At 42.3% G+C, this 26,742-nt stretch overlaps 1 protein-coding gene across 2 annotated transcripts in view; it reads left to right on the top strand.

Moving 5' to 3' along the window:
- Positions 1-432: 432 nt before the first annotated feature.
- LOC116939048 (serine incorporator 5-like) overlaps positions 433-26,742 on the top strand; it is a 64,685-nt gene continuing 38,375 nt past the window's right edge. Inside the window, exons 1-5 of one of the 2 annotated variants that reach the window (XR_004402366.2) lie at positions 433-1,899; positions 10,194-10,361; positions 11,705-11,883; positions 13,810-13,892; positions 15,163-15,256. Coding sequence is in view for 1 of the 2 variants with exons in the window: in XM_032946932.2 (XP_032802823.1) it covers positions 1,873-1,899; positions 10,194-10,361; positions 11,705-11,883; positions 13,810-13,892; positions 15,163-15,256 (551 nt within the window). In the remaining variant the exon portion in view is untranslated. The remainder of the gene's footprint in view (positions 1,900-10,193; positions 10,362-11,704; positions 11,884-13,809; positions 13,893-15,162; positions 15,257-26,742) is intronic. The other variant, XM_032946932.2, reaches the window with a different exon arrangement.

The following is a 26,742-nucleotide window of genomic DNA, read 5'->3' as shown; positions in this document are numbered from 1 at the left end:
GTTGTAAACACGTAACGTCGGCGTTAGGGTGGGCAAGAGGCCGGGAAGAGCCGACGCCGGTTACGTCTGCGGGTGGCGGTGCCGTGGTGCAGAGTGCCGCGTCAATATTTAGGTGGCAGAAAGTTACAACAACAACAACGAGTCCGAGGACGTTTTCTGCCTGAGCTGTGTTTGGACCCCCCCCTCCTCCTCTCTCTCTGTCTCTCTCGTCGGTTTCCGTGTTACAAGGGACACGGGAGGCGAGGCCCGTCGGGGTTTTGGGCGGACTACAGAGACGAGCACGTCGTCGTCACGTTGCTGCCAGAGCTAGGAGGTGGAGGTGTAGGGTGCAGAGGAGGTTGTGAGGTGCAGGGGTTGGTGGTGGTGGTTGTTGGGAGGTTGGTGGTGGTGGTTGTTGGGAGGTTGGTGGTGGTGGTTGGTGGGTTTGTGGTGGTGGTGGTTGGGGGGGGTGGGTGCTGTTGCAACAACGAATTCCTAAACGTAAACGTGTCCTTGCGTTTATTTTAGCAACAGTTTGGTTCGACGGCGAAAACCCCGCCCGAGGAAGCTTCTGCCGGGCGTCATCCTCTCGTTCTGCTGCGGCCTCGCCGAGTCCTGGGGGGGCAGCACCTGCGTCATTTATATTGAGCCCCCCACAGCTGCGCCGTTCCAGTTCTTGTTTAGGGGGAGTCGGGTGGTGGATTACTTTGAGAGTTAGGGTGAGTCTGGTGGTGGATTACTTTGGGAGTTAGGGTGAGCCTGGTGGTGGATTACTTTGGGAGTTAGGGTGAGCCTGGTGGTGGATTACTTTGGGAGTTAGGGTGAGTCTGGTGGTGAATTACTTTGGGAGTTAGGGTGAGTCTGGTGGTGGATTACTTTGGGAGTTAGGGTGAGCCTGGTGGTGGATTACTTTGGGAGTTAGGGCGAGTATGGTGGTGGATTATTTTGGGAGTTAGGGTGAGTCTGGTGTTGGATTATTTTGGGAGTTAGGGTGAGTCTGGTGTTGGATTACTTTGGGAGTTAGGGTGAGCCTGGTGTTAGATTACTTTGGGAGTTAGGGTGAGTCTGGTGTTGGATTACTTTGGGAGTTAGGGTGAGCCTGGTGGTGGATTACTTTGGGAGTTAGGGTGAGCCTGGTGGTGGATTACTTTGGGAGTTGGGGTGAGTCTGGTGGTGGATTACTTTGGGAGTTAGGGTGAGTCTGGTGGTGGATTACTTTGGGAGTTAGGGTGAGCCTGGTGGTGGATTACTTTGGGAGTTAGGGCGAGTATGGTGGTGGATTATTTTGGGAGTTAGGGTGAGTCTGGTGTTGGATTACTTTGGGAGTTAGGGTGAGTCTGGTGGTGGATTACTTTGGAAGTTAGGGTGAGCCTGGTGGTGGATTACTTTGGGAGTTAGGGTGAGTCTGGTGTTGTATTACTTTGGGAGTTAGGGTGAGTCTGGTGGTGGATTACTTTGGGAGTTAGGGTGAGCCTGGTGGTGGATTACTTTGGAAGTTAGGGTGAGCCTGGTGGTGGATTACTTTGGGAGTTAGGGTGAGTCTGATGTATTACTTTGGGAGTTAGGGTGAGTCTGGTGTTGGATTACTTTGGGAGTTAGGGTGAGCCTGGTGGTGGATTACTTTGGGAGTTAGGGTGAGTCTGGTGGTGGATTACTTTGGGAATTAGGGTGAGCCTGGTGTTGAATTACTTTGGGAGTTAGGGTGAGTCTGGTGGTGGATTACTTTGGGAGTTAGGGTGAGTCTGGTGGTGGATTACTTTGGGAGTTAGGGTGAGTCTGGTGGTGGATTACTTTGGGCGTTAGGGTGAGTCTGGTGGTGGATTACTTTGGGCTCGACTCTCCCAAGGCGGTGGTGGTGGTGGTGGAGTCCGTGGGACCCCCCCGACGAGAGCCATGTGTCTGCCGTGCCTCCTCGCCCAGGTGAGTGCTCCGAGCAGGTTCGCGGTTCGGCGTCTTGCTGCTCTGTGACAAACACGGGAAACCATAATAGAGGTTTTATTTCGGGGGGTTAGGTCGTGTAAATATATCAATATTGTGTCGTTAAACCCGCCACCACCCGACACGGCCATCTAGTAAGGGTTGTCACGTGAACAGAACGTGGCCAATTCGTCACTAGTACAGCACTAGTGTATAGTGTAGTGTATAGTAATGTAGTATATAGTGTAGTATACTAGTACAGCCACACCGGTGTGTTGGAGAGCCAAGCGAACAACATTTACAATCTTTGAGTACGACGTTTCGCCAGTAATTACAACTAGCTTCATCAGGCGACAGCCAGATTTGTGGAGGAGTCCACTTGTTTCTGGCCCTACGTAGAGGCTTCGGGTTTTAACGACACATTTATACATTGACGCGATCTAACCCAGAAACCTCATCACATGTATGATATTGGTCGCGAAATCCTCCTACGCGTGTGTTAAACTGACGTGAAGGCCTTGCGAGGGCTTGTGTTTGTTCGCCCTTCTTCTCCGGCTCTTAACACTGGGACCTAAAACTAAAAAGTAATATTAAAAAATACTTTTTTAAACACGCTTTAAGGAAATGTACCCTACGAGTAATGTGGCAGAACGCCACGACTCGAGAAAGTGGCCCCGAAGCTTGCCATAAAGTAAGGGGACCGTGGTGATCTACAGCCGAAACATAAGATCTAAAAAAAAGATTGCTTAAAAATATATACTTTTTAATGACAGAATATAGTATTGTCATCAGTATGACATACGCGTACCAAATTTGCAGTCGATACGACGTTGGGAAATGGGTTAGAATTGAGTTACAAGATTTGAGGATACGACAACAGACAGAGCGAGTTAACTAAAAGCGTGTAAAATTACATGAAAGCGTGTAAAATTAAATAAAAGCGTGTAAATAAATAAAAAGGTTTGCCGTCTTCACCGGTGTGTGAGACCAAGCAGTTGCAGTGCACCGTAATGAGCACGTGCACCGTAGTAGGCACGTGCACCGATGTTTGGAGTTTGAACGTCTTAACACCTGTAATGATGTACAAGTCGTAACTAGTGACTGAATTATGACAATACACGGCCCTCCTCTCCATATCCACTGCTGGATGACGAGGAGGCGAAGGCGCCCCTCCATGCTTCACCACGCCGGCAGCATAGATGCGGGCGCATAGGAGTAGAGTACAACACTGCAACTCTCCTCGGTGCATTTTCTGCCTTGATGCACACCTCACACGTACACCTGATTATTATCCACTTTACACGTATCGCCCACCTTACTAGTACACCGTGTGCGCATTTCACATGTGTGCATGCGCTAACTCATAACAACTATTTGCTATGAGATCACGCATGGTGGTTGTTGTTAACCACTCACATTGCACAAGGGCCTGTGTGTGGTCTGGCGTGTGTGGGGGGGTGAGGTGTGATTTAGAGGGCTGCAGGTGTTTGTGTACGTCTAGAAAACGTACTCTACGTGTAACGATAAAGTACTGTGGTCTGCAAATGTCTGTACAAGTGCCAGTGACTGTCATTGTTGTAATGCGATCTGGGGATTGTGAAAGACTGTAAGCAGAGAGCCATTGTCAATGTAGGTCCTTACCCAAAGGCAGGTGGTGGCGTGTACAGGGTGGTCCAGTTGTCTTGTGACACCCCCCCTCCAAAAAAAATTAATTGGTCCCTGACATTGTTTTTCCTTTGGCATATTAATTTCTGTTTTAAATAAACCATTAAACATTTTTGAGAATTAAATGGGGAGGGTGGGGCCACAAGACATCTGGAACACCCTGTACAGTACGGTATTGTACGACAGCATCACCAAACAATTGTATACAGTATCTTTGCCTTTGGCATTACCCACAGTCGCCTGTACAGCCAGTACACAATTAGCTCCACACTACTACCTTTAGTTAATCATTCATACCATATGTAATCCTCCCAAGCAAGTATGAACACATGTTTTTGGTTGATGCTGCTGCTGCGTTGGCAATGGGTGATGCACAATTAACGACAACAAACCAACTCAACACATTTGTCAACAGCAACAGTGGCCTTTAATAAGTTGTATGTGTCATGACGAAGGGCTGTTGCGCCGAAACGTCGCCCGTTTATACATTTGTACCCTTTGAAGGCGACAGTGTTCTTGACGAATGCGAGTTATTTCTGCTCTTCCAAGTGTAATCGGTGGTCAAATGCCACGATCTTTGTGTGTTTGCGTGACGCCAGCATGGCTAGCAGGCGTGTTGCGTTGCGGTGGAAGAGTTGAGTCATCTTGCGCATTGAGCGGGGCCCATGAACTCCATTCATAGCTCTCAACCCCTGAGCAGTGCCCCCCTACATTATTACAGACAGGTTCAGACCTTATTGGTCACCCCCGTGCCCTTATAAACTCAACGTTCATCCTACAAAGTCCCATTTACAAGGGAGAAACACAAACAAATAAAGAAATACAATGTTTGCCCGTATCGAAACGGCTGTACGCCGCATGGACCCGGAAACTCTATTTCCCTGTACAGCATCACGGGCTAAACCGTGTGGGTTGACGCGATAAGATATTTTTTTTGGGTTAGATCGCGTAAATATATAAATGTGTCGTTAAAACCCACCGCCACCCGACACAACTAGCTTCATCAGGCGACAGCCAGATTTGTGGAGAAGTCCAACTCTAAATAAAAGGAACGAAACTGGTGGACTTCTCCACAAATCTGGCTGGCGCCTGATGAAGCTAGTTGTAATTACTGGCGAAACGTCGTACTCAAGATTGTAAATGTTGTTGGCTTGGCTCTCCAACACACCGGTGTGGCTGTACTAGTGACGAATTGGCCACGTTCTGTTTACGTGACAACCCTTACTAGTTGGCCGTGTCGGGTGGTGGCGGGTTTTAACGACACACATACGCGATCTAACCCCCAAAAAACCCTCTATCATGGATGATATTGGTCGCGAAAGCCTACGTGTTAAACTGGGTTGACACGGTATGTGACTTTGTTTTGCCATGCGACTTTGTTTTGCCATGCGGTTCAACCACACCACCACCCACACCCCTCTTGAGCCCTCTCTCTCCAACATTGCCTCCCAACGAGCCGAGATATTGCGCAACCCGCCACTGTAAGTGCCATGCTCGACCAAGCAGATGTGCCCCCTCCTCTCTCTTCCAGCGTAGTTGGATTACGATAAACAATCCTATTTACCTTCCACGGCAAAAGTGACATCCTTAAGCAGAGCACGGCGGTTCCGTGGGGGGTGGGTTGGGGGGGCGACTTGGTGCATCTTGGCAGACGCGACAATAAGCTGAGGATAAGTCGGGAACAGATCGAGGCTTTGGTGGCATCACAGGAGCAAGAGGATACACATTGGGGTTGTGTGCCCACCCCCCCACCACCAATTCAACAAAACCCATAGCTGTCAACCCATAGGGTTTAACCCCGTATTCTTGTAGAGGGAAATTGACTTTTCATGTCCATGCGGCGTACAGCCGTTTCAACACGGGCAACAACAAAAAATTGTTTGTTTGTGTTTCTCCCCTGTGATGGGTTTTGTAGGATGAACGTTGAGATTTATAAGGGCACGGGGTGACCAATAAGGCCTGAATTGGTCTATAATAAGGTAGGTACTGATAAGGGGTTGACAGGTACGAACACCCATCCACTTAAAATTTTGATTTAAAGCTTTCGTGACTGCAGGGATTCATATATAAAATTTGAAAAAACTTTTTTCAAATTTTTTCAAATTTTCTTGCTGTGGGTTTCACACCTGATGATGACTGCTTGTGTTGCAGTCGAAATGTCGTGAGAATTTTATTGTTTTATATTTTTGTTATTTTATTGTTTCCCTTATACGTGACTTTACCGAAAGAACCAAGAATATGAACCCATCCACTTTGTTTTCTATTTTTGAAATAAACAAGTCCTGCTTTTTTGCTCCAGGAAGGAAACAAATAATAATAATCCATAGAGTTTGTATAATTATTTAAAGTATGAAGTTGTCACACCCATCCAACCATGTATGTTGAACTTAAGTCGCTCCCTACGTAGCCAACCATGATATTCGGAGATGTTAAAGCAGTTTGTGATCATTTTTTTTTTAAATATATCTCAAGTAGGGGGAACTGCAAAGGATTTATTTACACTGTTCGTAATTATTAATTGAATCGCACAGAGTGCATATAATCCACTTGTACCTGACCCTGGATAGGCCAGAGAACAGAAGCCAATTAACGATCAAATGTCACCACAATTGTATCTATTTTGAATCAAGTAATACGGCACAGTATTGTAGTAGATCATGCAGTAGCTATGTACCTGGCGTGCATTAAATATAATTGCCTAGAACAGGGGTGGGGAAACTTTTTTTCTGCCAAGGGCCATTTGGATATTCATAACATCATTCGCGGGCCATACAAAATGATCAACTTAAAAATTAGCCTGTTATATTTGGTCAAACATGTAATGAACTCACCCCTAATGCAATGGCTGGAACTGCTTCTCTTTGGCGAGGCGTGTGATGTTAGCAGCTGGTATTGATGATTTTGTTACTCGCAACTGCTTTTCCAGGTTTGCTCCTGGATTTATTGAATTTCGAGTCCCGCCTGCAGGGCCACACCAAATGATTTCGCGGGCCTCATACGGCCCGCGGGCCGGACGTTCCCCACCCCTGGCCATGAAACCTTGAGTACATTAAAGCTTGGTACTGTAGTCATGTATAACAGGTTTGATAAATAGTTAAATAAATATTTCTTGAGACAACTACAATGAACATCAATATATGCACACCTATTTCAGGTGGACTGTGATGAAGATTACAATACGAAACGGCAAACAAGAACATAATAAAGGTTTTTGAGTTAGATCGCGTTATTATAAATGTCACAACCCTCCACAACCCGACACGGCCAATAAGTAAAAAACATGTGTCACGTTAACAAAACGCAAATTAGTTACTTCTTCAGCCCACCGGTGTGTTTGAAGAGTGAATCCACAACATTTAGAACGTTTCACTGGTAATTACATCCAGCATCTTCGGGCGATTTGCCAGAATAGTGAAGCCATCCACCTCCTTCCGGTCTTAAATAGTGCATGATGACGTCATCATTGTTGAACTCCATCACGTTTCGTGATCAGAGGTGGGGGGTATTGCAATTATGTAATAGATCAGTAATCAGCCACTTAGCATGTGACTCCTCTATAAGGAATTGCGATATTTATTGTGTATTGCTTAATATTGTCTGTATCTCAGTCGTTATCCGAGTGTCTAAGTGTGAGTATTCATGTACCGGGGCATCTCCCGTAGTGTGCCGAGAAATGTTCTGGCAAGAATGATTCAACATCACCTTGCCACTGGCGAGAAGCTTGCAAAGCCCCATTGTGGTTTCCGACTAGGGTGGTCCTGCACAGACGCAATTTTCTTTCTCCGTATGTTACAGCTGAGGTGTAGATAATTTAAACATGGCCTATATCTCTGTTTTATTGACCTGGTCAAAGCCTATGATGCCATAAATATACCAGGGCTCTGGGTTGTTCTTCATGCTTTCAGAGTCTCAGACCATATGCTAACAATAATTGGGGACCTTCATGATGGTGGGCATGCCTGGGTAAAGTTGTGTAGCTGGGTGTTGGAACCATTTTCTGTTCATCTTTGTCCCTACACAAGTTAACATCTTCTTTGATCACATGGTTGAAGAAGTTTTCAATGGATGTACCGGTGGAATTTCCATCTGGTATGGATATAATGGGGGGCTGATCGATGCCAAGGTGTGGTCAAGGGATGGCTTCTTATTGGTCAACCATATGTATGCGGATTTGGTGACTGCTCCCCACTCTGAGAAGGAGTTGGAGATGCTACTGCTGAACCTGGAGCATGCTGCTAGAGATGGGGCCTGATCATAAGCCCTACACAAACACAGCACCAGTTCTGGAGAGAGTGGAGAAATTTCCATCTTTATTAAGCAATACACCAATGGTTTGGCAGCCGAAGTCTCAGTCCGAATCAGTTGGGCGGCATTATCTTTTTATCAGCTGCGTAACGCTGTGTGAAAGCTACCTGGCCTGTTGCTCCATACAAAGCTCCAGGTCTTCTTGGCCACACTTATGCCCTCCCTTCTCTATGCTTGCAAAACGTGAAACTCTCTACAGGAACATCTGTGCCATTTTGAAACATTCAGGCTCGCCTGCCTACGGTACATCCTGGGTTTAACTAGACTGGATTGTATGAGGAGCTCACAGATGCTTGAAATATCTGGACAGTCCCATCATTGGAGCTCCGGAAAACGAGGCTGCGTTGGCTGGGTCATGTAGCCCGCATGCCCAGCCACGGCAAAGCAAACCAACTTGTGTTTCTCTGGATAGATGGGGCTGAATGAGCGTGGCACAGGCTAGAGAAGAGATAGACTGAAGTGGTACACAAGGATGTGGAGATGATTGGACTTCCTGATGACTGGTACCAGCAGTGTCAAGATTAGCCTCTGTGGAAGGAGGTTCGTGAAGAACGCTGTTGGGGAGTTAGAGGCAGTCACCCTCCAGCAACAACGAAGGGCAAAGGAGCGATGCTTACTGCTTACAGCAACGAGCAGAGCGCCAGGTTAAACGGGCATGACCGACTGAGATGACTCACACGGTCAACCCCGAGCACTTCATGTGGCCTCAAAGTGCACCTAGCATGGCACAAGCACCATGGTGACGTCACCGCCACTTAGTGGTGAACGGTTGTTGTTGTTTGAATGTCTCCGTGTGTGTGTCTCCATGTGTTTTTGTTTGTGTGTGCCCATCTCCGTGTGCGTGTCTCTGCGTGTCTCTGCATATCTGTGTGTGTCTCCATGTCTGTGAGTTGAGGGCTGGCAGTGGGGGCTGACGGCTGTCTGCCATACTTCTTTATGCCTGACCAATGGAGAGGTGGCGGTGGAGGTGGAGGCTTTTGACATGTCTTCCCATAATTTTGAAAATACCGCACGGCACACCTGGGACTGCCGTGGCACACTAGCTGCGAAGCACTGAACTGTGGAATGACTCCTACTGTAATAATGTAGAAATGTGTCACCACTGCTTAAGGTTGATCAGCTAAGATTAGTGCCACCCAATGCTGGTTTGAGAAAATAGAGATGTTGTTCTTGTAATGCAATGTATTATGACAGTCATTACAAAAAATATAAATACATACGTGGTGACCTCCCAATTATCTAGACGCGAGGGAGACGCTATGACAGATCCTACTTTCCAAGCCCATCTGAAAATAATTCCTGATTGATTCTTCATATTCAAATGTATGTGGGAATAACTGGAGTTTCTCCAGATCAATTGGGAGCATGGATAATAGCAGTTGTGAGTTGTAGGGCCCCAGGTAAAAGGAATTTATTTATACCTAGCCTTTGTCCCGTCCAAGGACGGGTGTATTTCAGTAAATCTGAAACCTGCAAGCGAAAATCAGACGGCAACGTGATATTCATTGCATCAATTCGTGTACAATTTGTAAGGCCGCGGTGACACAGACTTATTTCATTTAAAGGTTATAATCCCTTGTTCATCATGACGTCCTTTTTACGTCTCAATAGCGTTGTGGAGATCACGTGACGTGAGGGTTCTGCCTTTGTTGTGAGGGTTGTAAGTTGACGCTGAGGAAGGGGGAGGAGGCGCCTCACCCCCCCCCCCCCATGTGGAGTGACGTTACCCACTTATGATTATTAATGAGGGGGGGTCCATGTGGAGGACGTCACCAGTTCATGACTATTAATGAGGGGGGCTGGCCGACGTGAAGTGACGTCACGCGTGGGACATACAGACATTCTTGGCTCATAGTAAATTGAGGTCACGTATGTATGTTGAACTTCTTTTGCACCATACGTAGCCCACCGTGCTAATCAGAGGTGCGATGTACTTAATTTCTGTAAAAATGTTTTAAGTAAATAGGTCTGATAATTTTGTTATTATCACACGTGTATGAATTATCATGATCGTGGATGATAATAACCAACTCGTAATAATAGGGGTTTTCCCCTTTTGTCTAGCAACAAAACTGACCTTTTTACGAGGATTCATGTCTGCATTAACCACAATGCAGACATGAATCCTCGTAAAAAGGTTTCAGTTTAGTTGCCAGAAAAAAGGGGGAAAACCCTATTATTACATTTTGGTACTGGCAAAGGAGGTCTAATGATGTAGATAACCAACTCCTTTTTCAACGTTATTTGTGTGCCTGCTTGGTGTCATGTACTTCTGCTAACCCGTGTTGTTGCACATCTTCCTGCCCTCCATTCGTATTGGCGTGCAGGTGGCATGTTGCTTTGGATCGACCGCCTGCTCGCTATGCTGCGCGTGCTGCCCCACCATCAAGGAGTCGACGGGCTCGCGCATCATGTACACATTCTACCACATCTTGGGCACCATCGTCTGCTGTCTCATGCTGGCCCCAACCATCTCCGAGTCGCTGAAAAACAATGTGCGTTCGGGGGCTTTGGCTTTCCGGTCACTGGCGTGTAAAGTTACGTTATATCCTGCGGTAAAAGTTAAAATATGTAAAGGTCCCACCCTGCAATTTCTTGCTTATGCCACTGCTGGCGTAAGGGCCATCCACTAGAGGGAGCTCGAGAGAGCCCCTCTATAGGACCTACTCCTCCACACCAACCAGAGGTCTTCGAGGAAGTGGGAGTGCCCACACTTTACCCAACCACACGCGAACTGCAGATCGATCAGCTGTAGTGAATTCAAATATATTGCCGGATGGACTGAGTCGGGGGTGGGGAATTTCAGAAACGCGGCCATTGTTTCAGCTGCCACGCCAGGGGATTAAGTGCAAGTTTAGTGAGATAACCATTACATTACAGCAACATCCAATTACAATATAGCACTGTGTTTTCATTTGATTTTGGACTTAAGAGTTGGGCATTTTAACAGTTTTTTTAATGGATTGAAAATGTGGTACAAGGTGAATGTACAATGTACTTCAGTGGTGACACTCATTTCCCCTTTGTAGAACTTTCACCTGTTTATTTCGATTAAAAAAAAATATATTAATACAGTGCTTGCATACGATAATATAACAAATATTTGGAAAATTCGAAACTCTACATATGTCTTTATTTGATCAATAATTTATTTTGCACGCATTTTCCATGTGAAGACAAGTGGTGTTGTAGTCATGGGCACCTATTTGAAATTCTTGTTTATATAGTATAAAACTCCTAAAGTAAGATATCTGTTGGAGGGACTCAACTGGAAAACAGCAAAAATATTTATACCTAGGACAGCTATTGAAGTAGATCAGACTCAAATTGATTAGGTTAAGAGGCTCATGATGGAGAAGTTTTATTTAAGTGCACAAAGAAACATGGAGAGCCATGTGCTTGAAATAACACGGAGAAATAGGAACGTGAAACTTGTCCTCTGACATCCACCGGTGAGACAAATAAATCAATTCAGCTCATGTGCAGGTGCTTAGGTGTTTTTTTTTGTATCGTAGGATCGGGAGAGATGGCAACAGCTTGGGGAGGGGGGCGGGCCTTCAGCAGTGGATTTTGTCATATCTAATGATAACTATGAATGCCTGTTGATGACTAAAACATGGTTCCTTTTTTAGTTTGCACATTGCTGTATTAAAGCTGCTCAGGCAGAAGAGCCTGCCTCATTTATAGAACCAAGTGGCACGCACAACTCTCTTTGAACTGCCAGTATTACTTCACTATGTAAGCCAGGCTCTTATGATGTATACTGTATTCATGAGTGTGCATAAATGCACCACACATTTCGTCCTTCATTCTGTATATCTCCCTTTATTTCCAAAAGGTGCCCTTTTACTCGGACTTCTGCAACGCCATCCAGGCCGGCGTGGACTGTGAGAAGCTGGTTGGCTACTCTGCCGTGTACAAAGTGTGCTTTGGGATGGCGGCCTTCTTTTTCATTTTCGCCATCATTCTCATCAACGTGAAGACGAGCAGAGACTGCCGCTCCTACATACACAATGGGTTTGTGCTTGCGTGACGATTAATGATTGTTAAGAAATTAATGGTAATTTTCTGTTCATACAAATTCATAATATAAGGTTGTTTTTTTATCATGAACCAATTGGCCATATGTGTTTTAGGTATTTTGTCACTGTTGCATGCAATGATTTTTCTTGTACTGTATATGTGCTTCACTATTAGCCTTTTCTTCTGTAGTGCTTGTATTTTTTGCACTTTCCCAGTCTCCCATGCAAATAAAATACGTATCTAATTGAACTCTTCTACGGTTAATGATCTACGGTAGAGGTAGCATTTTAGCCATTGCTTAAAAAGTTACATGCAGCTATGAAATGCATCCAATATGTTCAACCATGTTTATTGCTGAACACTGATACATGCGGTGCTCCACATGGAGTATGCGATAGCACTGCATCTAATTCATAATCAGCATTGAATGCAAACCACATGGAGTGAAACTTGGCCAATACAAGATGCCGACAGCGGTGTGTGGTCACCAGAGTAATACTACTGCACGTGGAACTGGAGCGTGCACATGTGCTGCCAGGTTTTTTTTGCTTGCCCCGTTATGAACCCTGAAATAAGTTGCCTACGAGAGTGAATGTAACTGATCTTGATGACCAGCCTTGCATATGGTGTACACCTGAGCCTGGTGCAGTAGTGACCAGTAATCATCATTAGAATTACACTGGTAATTGTCATTCTAAAATTCCTTAATCTGCAGAATACCAGATATTTTTAAGCACCCAGTGCATAATACCTGCTATGACACGTGGATAACAAACATGGACACTGAAAATGTAAATGGAACAAAGACCTGAAAAGTGTGTAAATTAGCATGGAAATGTACATGCTTGGGAGCTAGACTTAGACGGAAAGATGAACACATTGATGAGAGAACATACACTATTATTTTGATATTGACTTAAGAAAAGTAAACGAGCTTGGGTAACACACGTCACGAAAATTTATTATTTAAAAATACCTTTTTTAAATGCAGTGAATTGTGGGCATAATATTACTACTTGAACACATTTGCAGGTCATTCATGTGAATGCTGACAACCAAACTGCTTTTCTTTGGTAAAAATTTGGTTGGCCCATTGAAGCCACAACAGTGTGTGTCTGTTTTGTTTAACCGACTCTTGCATTGCCAGCCAAGCGGGAGTAACTGTATTGTCATTGGTGTAGAACATAATATCAACGTTACTGTGAAAATATACTGACCATTGACATGTGTAGTGAGTCACTCAAGAGACACTAATAGTAGGAGGCACTCTATTTATTATAGCCTTCACAGGTACAAGAAGTAACTAAACTATGGTCAGGACAGCTAACAGGCTACCTGACTAACAATGCCGAGGAGGTGAAGACGTTAACAAAGACTCCAGCAGCACGGCGGGTTCCACTCCAAACAACAGCCCCGAGCCTTGCTCGGAGCTCCCCCTTTTATCCACCCAGCGTGGCCTCGCTCCGCCTTTGGCCACGCCCCCCTTCTAGAACCTACTAGAAGGTTCCTGGGCTTTACCTCACGTGCCCCCTCTATCACCTTTGCCCCACATCCCTTTCTCCGGCTTATCACATGACCTGCTGGCAGACAGGGCTGATACAACAGCAGAGCCCCTTCTCTGCCAGCAACCAGCGCTACACACCATAGTGACCCATTCCATGTCACTACACATGTATAAAGTGAAAAGTATACAGAAAGCTAATAATATACGAGACATTATTCAGTAAGAACAGAGAAAACAAATTGTCATGTATTTGGGAGCTATGCTTTTTTGTTGTGGTTGAAAAAAGAGTTGACATGAATGAGAACATTAATTAACAAGTGTTGTAAGTGGTATTTTCAACAGCATATGTGAGTAAAAATTGTCTATTGCCTGTACTGTAATTAATGAACATGGATAAACGCATGTCCTTTTCCTAGGTTTTGGTTTTTGAAGTTCCTCATGCTGGCAGGATTTTGTGCAGGGGCATTCTTTATTCCAGATCAGAACACCTTTCTGAAAGGTAAGGAGAAAATCGCACCCCAAAATGAGGTTGAATCAGCAGCAAGCACTACACTTAGTTTCCTGTATTAGTTTCCTCAGCAACGATTGTTGCATGAAGTAGTTAAATTGATGAACAAAATTAATAAGCATACAAAACGTCTTCTTCACGTTTTAGTTTATTTCACAACTCCACGAATGATTCATTTGCGGTGGTGTAAGTGTACTATTGGACCTATAGATGGCAGTGTTGTAACAAAGAAAACTGATTTCATTGCAAATTGCATTTGCACGTGGTTTGCGACTGTACACCGTGCAGGAATAACTTTAATTTGACACCATAGCATTTGAAACAAAAACAAATCCGTATGTTATCCAATTTGCGCTATAAGCGTCACCTTATATAGCCAAAAAAATTTAAACCTGCAGAGGACTGCATTGCCCCATGTTAAAGAACGGTCCGTGAAACGAGATATCACAACCACTTCTGAAATGTCTTAAAGTTAGGTCTTGTTTCAATTTGTTTCTGTCTTGTTTGTAAAAAAATAATAATCTCATCATTAGCCTCAATATATAGTATATAATTCCTAATTTGCATATAATCGGCATTAAAGCATACATGTTCAATAGTTAAATGCATCATTAAATCCAGGTATTATAAGCGTAAGAGTGAATGGATACATTGTTACCTGTTTATTGTTGATGGATATATGCTACTGGAGACTGAAAATACCAATTTTTTGTATTTTAAAAGATTTTCGTGCTGTAACTAAGATAGAGTGATTCTAATTGGTGTTCCTTAAATTATTAGCGTTTTCTGCCAATAACTTGGTACTGTATAGTTTAAGGTACATTTACCATATACACATTGATAGAACGTTTTACAATCATTGTCTTTTGCTCATAATGTGTCCAATATTGCATTTACTTTACATGCAGAATTATAGTGTTGTTGTTTTTTAGCGATGGTGGCATCGGGCGGCACACTGATCTATGAACCTGCCGAGCTTAGTTCAATACCCAGCCATAGCAAGCATCACCTACGAATGATATCTGAATCTGGTCTTAGGCACGACCTGCCCCCCCGTCTCCCCCCCCACCCTATACCACATCTTAACCAACTGGCACTGAGCAATGTGGTGAAGTATGGTTAAACAACCACCAACATTGTGGGGAGGCTTTCCTCCCGTATCGGATTTACAAAAGGCTGTAATGCATGAGTCGTCGTTGCCTTATACTACCAATGCAGTATACATCAATTAAAAGCCGGTTGATTTGTGGTGTGTTGACAGTGTGGCAGTATATTGGGATGGTGGGAGGTTTCCTCTTCATCCTCATTCAGCTCATTCTCCTCATCGAGTTTGCTCACTCCTGGAACAAAAACTGGTGAGTAATTTTCGCCGGCAATAATGTAACTTTCCAAAAACACGCACAAAAATGGTATGGTGAATATATTTTCAAGACCCGTCTTCATAATTCCCATGTACATCCATTCATCGGAATCAAACAATGTAAAGATACACTGTTACTCACTTAGAAAGTGACAGTAAGATGGAACGAGTTCATCAAAACCGATATCCAACAACAAAAATCAGACAGAAGCTTTAATAAATATAAACCCGTGTTTGTCGGAGACAACATTCCAAACCGGTATCCAAGCTGGGGCTTGAAAAATCTGGTATTCTGCAGCTTAGCAAGGCATTTGAGAATGCCAATGTTAGGTGTGGCCAATGTAATAATACCAAGCTACTTGTAAAATGTGACCAGGAAAATAACATTTAATCCATCAGCCAATGTGCCTTGCAGATTAATGGAAGGCCAGATTCCTGTATTTAAACCTTAGACTGGATTAAACCAAACTGGGTCTTCAGTAATACAGCACAAAAGCCTCTTTGAAGTGTAAACTCTGCATTTTGCAGTAGCTCATCTGTGGGAGAGACCCTGACAGCAGCACTGGGCTATCCGATAGTATTGGGTTAACCACGCCACACAATACCGTTGACACTTGGTGAAGTACAAAATTGGTCCAAGGTTGCCTCGCTTGGTGTGAAATGGTGTGTGACCTGTGTAAGATAGAGTGTGGATGATACTCTGATATGAGATGAGAACTGGGTTTGTGATTGAGCCTCTGCGGGTCATTTCCAGTGGCTCTCGTCACCTCTTTTTATCATTACTTACTCAATTTAGACATTACCACTGACACGAGACATTTATAAATAAACGGAACACTTGTCGCTGTCACACTGCTGATTTGTTTCTTGTCCAACTAAAAAAAGCCACTGAACTCTTAATTAGCAGTGTACGCCCCAAGTTGAAGGTAAAGGTACAAGGCCCACCTGGTCTAAATTACAGTTCCTGCCACACAAGTCCGGCACAAAACTAGAAATTCAGGTTCCGGTTCGGCGCACAGGCCCAGTGCTCGCACCCCTGCACAGCGCCTTTCCTTGCACACGCCTTGCCTTCCTGATGACCGCACGTTCCCATAATTATTCCCTACGGTTTTTTGTTTGTTAATGGGGCTCTCCACAGTGAGATACTTGCTCGCGCTTACTGGTCCAGAGGTTACGTGGCTCTGTTTGGAGTTTGGGGTTCATAAGTGTGACCCTGCCCGCTGTGATAATGCATTCCAGGCATTGGATCACACGACGTAGAGAGTGCCGTGTGCTTCCTCTCATGGGCCGTCCGCGCTCCTTACAAGAGCAGGCCTTTGTTAGCGAAGGTGCTGTCCACATTGACTTAAGTGAAATAAAAACAACGAATAAACTGGCCTCTTAATAGAGAACACCAGAACGCTCTACGATGTTATTAAAGTTAATAAAATAAAATTGCACGACCCTCTGGACTGCATTTATGTAATGAGAAAGCTTATGGGCTAAAATAACAGACACTTAATTGGTAATGAGATCAATTGTGATATCGCAGCTGTGCATGCACCAAAGCCACCTGGTTAAAGCAATTGAAACCGGTTGGTAAATAAACAAATTAGCTATAAAGATACTTTAAATATTTTTATGGTCTTGAGTACTTACATTTATCCATAATTCATAGGAATAATTCCAGTGTTCTTTCTGGGGTTATAGATGCCGCAGCATGGAGGTGTTACCTTTTCATTATAGTTTATTTAAGTATTAAGGGTTCTTTGTAATTTATGGCTCTTGAAGGTGCTTCCAACATGCACCTGCAGTAAACTGTGCCCCTGCTGTTTAACGGTAGTGAATTCTTTACATTTAGAGAAATTATTTTAATAATGGTTATTATAAACCATAGAATGTGCTGATATAAATAATATGCATGTCTAAATAGATAATTTTAAGATAAAGTCCACAAGCTTTAAGCCATGTGTGCAGCCAAACTTGCCACTACCCTTAGTCCTATGGAGCTGCTGTTAAATTCACTTCCATAGACCCCTGGCATCAATATCTGTTTGCGCCTGAAATCGTGCTCCCCTTTTCTTGCCTGCTGTTCCATTACAATGCCATCTTCCCTCCGGAGTCTATTTCTTTTTCTTTATAGTGATTGTGATATTCCGCTGTGTAATCTGATCAATTATATTTCCTGCCTTATTTCTTGAAGTGTTTGTAAGGTGTGGGCCATTATAGGCTAAATACATAATGATTGTACATTATTTGCACGGTGTGTTTGGATTTTCAAAGCATACTGGTTCTTATATAGTATATGTATTTTTTAGTCATCCAGGAATGTGCAAAACACAAAAAGGGTTTGAGTCTAGATGACAGAAAAATTTACAGTAAGATGTACATTACCATCATTATTTACAGCATGGAGGTGTTTTAAGGAATGATACAAGCTATGGATTTTCCAAACATACTGCCAGCCTGGCTCCACCTTCGTGTACAAATCTGCTTTTGGCTTGCTAAAGAAGGGGGCCTAAATCTGCCTTAATCGGCAGAAGGCACTCTGTGAAGTGTTCTAAACCATAATCCTGCAAAACAAAGTTCCTGCTTAAAACGCAGGGGGCAAAGGTCACTTCTAATAGCCCTCCAAAATCTGTCTTCTATTAGCATGCAAACGTGAGCTTAAAACATATTTTGTCTCGCGTGATTGCAATAATGCCATTAGTCTCTGTTGGGGTGCTTGTTTAGAGACATTTGACTGCTTCATCTCCAACAAAAGGAAGAGCTTTGCGTACTGTCATAATGCGTGGGGAAAATTACAGTTGTGGCTTCACTCGCATTGTTTTTCAGTGGCCTTTTAAAAATACTTGAAAGATATTTAACTCTTCTCAGTAAATATGCAGATATAGGATGAATTCTGTTCTGCATTTTGTCCAACATACAATACTTAGACATTTAAAAACGCATGCCAAGCTGGGAAGCGGTATTTTCAAAGCCAACCTCCATTATTCCAAAAATTATCAAAAGACATATGGTCGGGTACTTTTAATCACATTAACAGTAAAAACATACATGTATTCAGTAATAAACAAAATAGGCATTGAGGTTCCCAGAGAATGGCAGTCTAGAAATTGATTAATTAATCTATCTGTGCAGTGCTTTGAGTGTGACAGCCTTGTGCATGTGTGTGGGTTTTCTCTGGTCAACTCCATGCCAAAAACACCCATTAATGGAATTGGCCAAACATCTCAATGGTAAAGTGAACATTTTTCTCTGAAATTCAAAGGAAAATATTATTTCCCTCACTGAAAATATAATTACTGTGCTTTAAACAAAACAAGATGGTAAACAAACAAAAAATATCCAGTCAAAAGTGTTTTATGATGCCAAAAATATGTGCCTGCGCAACCCACAATGTCATTTGTGATACCATCTCAGGGTTGTGCATTTATCAGTACAGATCACCATCAGCTCATAAGGCATTGCACTGAAGCAGTGGCTCAGCAAATAGGGAAATAAAAAAAAAACACTCATACAAATCCACAGAATATTAGCTTTAGCACTGCCAAAACGTGCTGCTTTGTTGTGTCGATTGTGGGTTTTTATTTTACACATTGCAAAAAAAGAAATCTCAATTATATACGTGACCAACTTTGGAACGTAGGCTTGCCGCGTGAGAAAGGCCACCCTGTACTTTAAGAAATATTTGTGGTTTATGAACTAAGGCAAAGAAATTAGTCTGTCATTTCAGATGTTTTTTTCCTCCACACAGTCACTGCATCACAGGCGCCATGCCACACACAGGCGCCGCTCGCCGCCGTAGGTGGGCTTGAGGGCTAGCAGCCCTGTCGTGAGCAACTCCGCTGCCTGACAATGAGGGCACCCCGGTTACATTCACGCTGTCTAATCCCCATCGCAGTCAGTTGTAGGTGCGATTGTTCGAGTTGTTACGATACTATTTTAATTGGAAACACAACCCATGTTGGCCGCTTCGAAACGGATCTCCAGAAATCCTGAACGTGACCTTACGTCTGCTCGCATTCACCCACCGCAGAGCTGACTCCCTGTACAGATTCCTCAGGAGAATCGGTAGAGGAGGCTGCGTTCACACGGGAACTGACAGCGGAGTTTTCTGCACTCCTGTCAGTGTCGTGCAGAGGAATGTCTGGTGTTTGACCTGTGATGTTCTAATGCACGATTTTATTTATTTAAATTTAGCATTATGATCATGGTACATTGTACCGTTTTGGTATTATGTTACCAAACGTGTAACAATGCTTGCTTGTCAAATGTCGTGGGTTCAAATACATAGCCAAATTGCTATATGTGATGCAGTCTCTCCATTCTCAAACATGTGTCAGCTGGTACCGATTGTGGAAATTCAGTTTTTCTATGGCACAGACTAATCTCTCCACAGAACAATTTCTGTTGACTTCATGCCAAGTGTGTACTACTTAGAGGGCTTTCCACCAAATGTTGCTTACAATTAGGTACTGCTTCATTGAGGAAAACAGAGTACTGCTTTATCAGACCTAATATATTTAATAACGTTTACGAAATTGTACCACTCTACATCAATGTTTTAATTGAATTAATGGTCAGTTCAGGAGTAGGATTTGACTGTCGTGTGACCAAAGTTCTGCTTTTCTTTGCTGCCCTCCCCACCATCCTATAACAAAATGTCCAGACCGTGATGAAGTAAAAAATGTCACCCACCTTCACAATGCCAAATGTCATTTGGCATTGTGAAGGCAGTAAGCTTTCATCCCTGTCTTTGTTTCTAATCCTGCAATTACAATATCCCAAAATAACAGAAGGATGATGAGCCAGTAAATGCTGCAATTGACTTGTCAAATTAAAGGCTATACAGAGGTATATATTTATTTGTATAAAATGTCTTGCTACCATGACCAAGAAGTGATGGAATGCTTCCATTTGTAGTTGATCGCGCTTTACTGGTGTGGCTGATCACATTTTACCAGTGGTGATAATTTGGGCAGTGGCTGCTTGTGCCATGTACAGTATCTGAGGCCATGCATTTTATTCTTCAACAGCAGGATCCATTGTTTGGTACCCAGGACTAAGTCTACCTGATCCATTCATTCAGTACCTCCCGTCATTAGCTGGAGGATGGGAAGTTCCAATCACTTTAGAGAATATGCTCTCCCAAGTCACTTCTACGCCGCGCCCATTACTTCACCGGCGTACACGTCCCACCAGTCTTGTTCTCGCACATGATGTAACCATGCCTTTTTGTCCAACCTCAGCTCTGTTTAACTTCAGCCACACCTTTAAATATAATCGATGTCAGTATTGTCCATGGATTTTTATTTATTTTTATCTTTAAAAACCACATCCCTCTACCCTTTGCCATGTATATTTAGTTGACCACAATAAGTATTGAAGAGCCCAGCTCATCCAGATCTCAATTCTTGGTGTTTATTTGAGAGCCTTACTTTGTGCAATGAAGTTGCTAAAACTCTTTAGGTAGTTTAACATGCTTTGGATTAAATGAGGTTTATTTTACGTGCAAAAAATATACTTTCAATTTTTATGTGAAGAGACTAATGTGGGAAGGAGGCATTATGCCTGCTCATGTATATTGTTACATATATTCTCCACATGGATGCGCAATGATTATCATTGATTCTTCAGCTCACGAAATATGCATCAAATCGTATTTTTAAGATGTTATGTGTTTTATCATTCATGTAGCATGGAATGAGTTCACGTGGCTCGTTAATCCACTGTGGGTTGTGACATTAATTCCATTTTTCAAATGAATCGCGACCGTAAATCGCAACGTTTCAACAAATTTTCCAGGGGGATGGTTGGCTACATATAGTGCGAAAGAAGTTCAACATACATACCTGGTTTTCACACATTGTAATTTAATATAAATGTAAAAATAAATTTGTAACTAAATCTCTTATCGTGGCCACTGAGGATCCTCTACTTAATTTAATCTTTGTAAATGTATAGAAGTTGTGAACTTGCTTTATACCAAAACAACATGGTTGCATGCATGTGGGAATCATAGACACATTTGCAGCAAAAATGTAAATAAAACATTTCCTAAACAAACAATACAAATCAGCGCAGTGAATGGGACACCTGCTCCAGGTGGCAGTGTTTAATGTCAAATGCGACTAGCTGAGATTCAAGAAATTCTGGCAAATACATGATTGTCATTCCAGTCCATCATTTTGATGTTTCACTTTTCTGCCAGTAAGAACATGATTATTTATGCATGAATACAAAATAATTATGAATGTAATTGTCACTGCTTCAATGTGCAATTTTAAACATGAATTGCTTTTTGTGTTTGTTATCAGTTCTAAACCAGTAACAAATTCCATAATCCTATAGGATGGAATGCTAAATTCCATAGTCTAGCCACTTTTGACTTTCCAAAATTGTTGTCGACCAGCCACTACTCATTTTACTGATCCCATTAGGATTATGTTTGGAGTGACTGTTAATTAGGACCCTTTCAATACCTTAGGAGGATGAGCTTGCTGCTATAATGATTTCACTCTACCAGCCATGATAATAATAATACTGTCACAGTAATTTCAGTGATACTGGGAGATGATAACACCCCGGGCTCCATTTCACCATGCACAAATGTCATAATCAAGCTACTTTGCATGGTGCCAGGGTCTTCCTGGACCTAATTCACATATATATCCTTTACAGAAACAGATCTCCTGCGAGTCAAGCATCTCCTTTTACAACTAGCATATCACTGTCTTGACATCATCTCTGTTGGTGATGCCAATCCAGGAGTAAAAAAATATCCACATTTCTATGGCATAGCCAATTTTCTCATGTGTGTACACGTGCCTATGTAACATACAGAACTGTGTACTAAACAAGTCTGGTTGTCAGATGCGTTTTTACGTTGTACCATGATGTCCGACGTTTTGCCCCACGTGCTCGGAGAAATTCAGTTCCTGGAGGAGCTCTCAGTACGTTGAACGGAATGGGGGACGATTGTGCCAAACAACACGCAGTGCAACCCGAAAACACAACGGCAAAAACCCATCGAGTAAAACAAAAAGCCTGTTTCTGCAGATCTAATTTTTTTACAATGATAGTGGGGTGCCTTTTACAGGAAAATGTACACAGCATGGTTGCACTTTGTGGTTTGGTGGGGAGACTGAGTGGCTTGGTGAGGTGGCTTTGAGTGGTGGGTTTTGTGACTTGCCTCTCTGGCTTGCAATGTGGTGAGGCTGTTCGGTTGAGTGCAGTAGTGGGTTACTGAGATGGTTTTTGTTAAAATAATTTCTTAGGGGACTATTGCCAGACTCACTAGGCAGTCTCATATTGTTGGCCCAATGCCTTGACACAATCCGGCTTACACTAGACTGTATTTGAAACATAACGTATAATGAATTGTTCATCGCCATTGGCAGCATGTATTTTATGATTTTTTTAAATATGTAATCGGCCATTCTAGATGAGCACCGCATTTGTTTGCCTCAAAATGTTCTTATATATTTTTTCTATACATCTGTAAAATGTTGAACGTCACATTTACACGTTCTACACCATCCTTCTACTTCACGTAACAGAAATTTTAAATTAATACCGACGTTTTTTTTTTAAGTAACGATGCTCTGACACATCTGAAACCAATCCAAAAGGAGATGTTTGCCACAAGTAAATTACAGCAATAAAAAAACACACACGTTTGATGCATGCATTCACCTTGCTTTTAAAAACGTTTACACAATGCTATGTGGACATTTTATTAACATATCTTGTTATTTTACGTTTCGGTTAGCAACATTGAGTGTAATAATTGTGTATTGCTTGTACTAACTAATCTGTGCTTGTGTACCAACATGTTACAATCACTTGTAATTAAGGGACATACTGTACTGCAATTTTGTTTGATCTCTGCCCTGTGAGGGCCTCTTTGAGGTCCTTCCAGGATTCATAAAAATGCTGTTGTGCCCACTCATGTGCATAGCCAACCAATAATTTACCATCGGTGGAAATTAGCCAAAATGTACAGTGATTGAGGTTTACTGTTCACAGAGAACAAATGCAATTGAGGGATGTTTTACTTTGAAAAGTAAATGGGCTTGACCAGGCTGTTATCGCAACAAGGAATCATAACCAATGAACTAGACTGGAGATGGAATGACAGCCAAATGATGGAGAAATTAAATCGGCTCAGGCACAGTACTGTGAGAGATGGTGATGACGTGGAAAGGCCTTCACTCAGTAGTGCATACATTTATGGTTGATGATGGGCAACATTTGGCTACATGATGTTTTTAATTACTACATATGCGCATTTAGATTTTTAGCGAATTAAATTTTAATGTCCGTCGTGTCACAAGGTGCAGAGGACACCCTTCTGAAACTTCCTCAGTCTGCTGAGCATTGCATCCTGTCAAAATGGCTCCAGATGGTGACACCACAGAAATTATTCTGGAATAAAACACATCCTTATTAACCAGCATGGGATAATCATAATCAGACAATATCAATCCACTGCTGGATTAAGGCCTCGCCAAGCTGTTGCCATTCATCATGGTCCTGAATTGTACCTTTTAATAATGTACTATCATATACTTTTTGTGAGCAATTATTTGTCATTTGAGCTCATCAACTCCCAATACCAGAGTACCTTTTGTTTAACCAGATTTCAGCCCAGCAGTGCTGCTCAGTACTTGGAAAGGCATTGGCCTTCTGAGGGATCCAAGCCAAATTCCTTTATGTCTACTATATTATACAACAAATATGAATAGATACTACACATGCGGTTATGTAATGTATTCCACAAGCCAGTGTATTGTTCCTGCATTCTTTGTAGTTTGTGTTGAAAGGATCAGCAAAGCTCAGAACAAGTTGCCTGTAACCAGTATGGTGGCAGAGGCAGTGGTGACATGTGCTTAAATGCAGTGTTTGTAGATTGCATTCCAACTCTGGCACGAATAGCAGTGCAGTGTTTACTGCTGTCCATCCAAACACGGGCGACATATACATTGGTAGCCAAAGTGTTTAGGCATTTTTTTAAAGCCCTGTTTTGATTTTCTTTGGATAGAAGCCCAAATTAACTTGAGACTGGTAGCTTGAGTCATAAAATATATAGAACACACCAGATGGCTTGATGGGCTCTTTGTTTTGTGTTATCAGTAAAGGTTAAACCTCTAAGAGAGGAATAGATAACATCCCAGTAGTACTATGGGCTTTTTTATATTGGCACAAAGCTTTACAAAGTCACTCACAAATTATCCATTGTGGCCTTTGTTGTATATGTAAAATACAAGTAAGAAAGATTAACGATCGACTGGCATGTCAAGTTTTCTCAACTCTTTACTGGTATTTCAGGACTTGTTCCTGTTTAATAATATAGTGGGTACATCACAACTTTAAAAAGTCAGCGTGTCATGCTTTGTCAAATTTTTTGGAGAACAATTCATAAACAAGCAACCCATTTTATTTGTTTTCTGACTTTTGCAGGGCAGTGGGAATTTGTGATGTCTGAAAATGACCTCACAATCGTTTATCTGTAGTGGAAACACTTAACGTTTTACAATAAGTTGTCCTTTTTTCTGTTGAATAAAACGTGAAAAGTGACCGTTCCATCATTAAAACTGCCAGTCGACCATTGTGGGTGTTATGATTACATAAGAGATGCAGAGAGTTAGCATTAAGTGTTTCTACTTTGGCATCGTTAACAGCATTTAATAACGGTATGTTCTGTTGAGGTGCTTTGTGAGGTTCAACTAAAGGTAGGAGAACATTTCCAGTGCGATTGGCATGCCGGGTTGGCACAGTTGGTACCTGTATCTGGAACGAGCTTTTAAATAAAAGTGGAATCTTGGAATCTTGCATGAACCTGCATTTGCACCGAGTTTCTGTCAGCTAAGAGCTTGTGGTCAAGCCATGTTATACTTGACGCCGTCTTTAAAATGTAAACGGGGGAGCATGACGAAAAGCAGACCCAGGAACAATCCAGTGCTAGCGTGGAGTTGTTTTCGAAGTCCAAACCTTACCTCTATGCACAGCCTACTGCTCTGTGTGTTTTTAAGACTGATATCACCTAAGGTATTACATTCGTTTATTTCATAATTATTGTTATCTTTTAAGCTATCTTAAATAGCCAGTGTTTGCATTACTGGACTAGATTTATTAATGAATAATGATATAACAAATTACAATGTTTGCACATTCTAAGACATGTACAGTACATCTTAAATGAACACATTTTAACATAATTTACCTAGGAAATTCTAATTAATGATATGCATTTCACACAGAGGAGAGTATTAGTTGGGTTTAAGGAGACATACAAACACGAAACAGGTGGGCTTCGAAGGCTACTGTCTCCCAGGACGTCTTAAATTAACCAGAATGTTTACTCGAATGGAATGTGGCTAGGAAATTCGGACTTGAGTCTCAAGATATATTTTATGAGCGATCTGCTTCAGATATTTGTCCAACTCCTTGCCTGTCTTTCTGATACGATAAGCCAAGTTTATTTGCTTAATCAAGTAAGGACTCAAGAGACCAGGATAGTCGCATTTCCAAGCGTGAACTGGGTATAACACTGCAATTGTCTGGAAGTACCATTGCTTATGAGTGCATAAAAGTGTCTCTCCACACAAATAAAATCTATAAGAAGTTGCCGTACTAGATCCTGTATTTTGATACAGTATTTTTAAAAAATAATTTTAAAATAATGTTTAGTGTTTAGAAACCTAGCCTCCTGAGTTGATTCCCAGCCGTGGCTAACATAAGTGGCCAGTGATATCTGAACTATTTCTGGACTCCACCATACTTTCACCACACTGAACAGCATGGTCAAGTATGGTCAAATAATTCCCATGGCTGATGTCACCCAGGGAGGACTTTATCTAGCAGTGGACTCACAAAGGGATGTAAAACAAAAGCTATTTACACGTTTATTTATGTACGAAAGAAAAACTCAGTTACTTTGTTCAGAAGACATTAAACACTGTCAATGGCCAGCCTTCCAATGTTAGGGCTTTGAATTTGGCAATTCTGCGGTTCAGACATGAGACATTGTCTTACTCTATCGACCACCCTGAGAGTAAGATATCCTTCCCTCATGATTGATTATCCCATTAAGCAGCAAACTATTAATGCAGGAAAAACCACCACTTTGTCTTCTGTCCTGTGGCAGTTGGAAATTTAATATCAATATTAAGTTGAGTGGTCAGTAACTTTGAGGTAAACGTAGGCGTAGACATTTTTTTCTGTTCGTTTTGATTCATCCAGTTGTTGCAAAACATGTTTTTTTACCTTGCCTTTTGAGTATCCCAGATTGTCCTCTTGTAATTAATTCTAGGCTTTCGCATGGAGTGCTGTGCTATTGAAGCTTCTGTGAAATATGTTTTATTACCATATTATGTAGGTAATATAACTGTTTTTTTTTCCAGATTTGATTGGGTCCTCCCACTGCTTGTTACAATAAAACTGTCACTAATCCAAAAGAAACTTAGTGTAATTTGACATTTTACTTGTCAGTTAAAA

This window comes from Petromyzon marinus, chromosome 1, assembly GCF_048934315.1.
Source record: "Petromyzon marinus isolate PM22_M1 ecotype Great Lakes invasive population chromosome 1, UKy_Petmar_22M1.pri1.0, whole genome shotgun sequence".
Taxonomy (NCBI): domain Eukaryota; kingdom Metazoa; phylum Chordata; class Hyperoartia; order Petromyzontiformes; family Petromyzontidae; genus Petromyzon; species Petromyzon marinus.
This window is presented reverse-complemented; position numbering and strand designations above follow the sequence as displayed.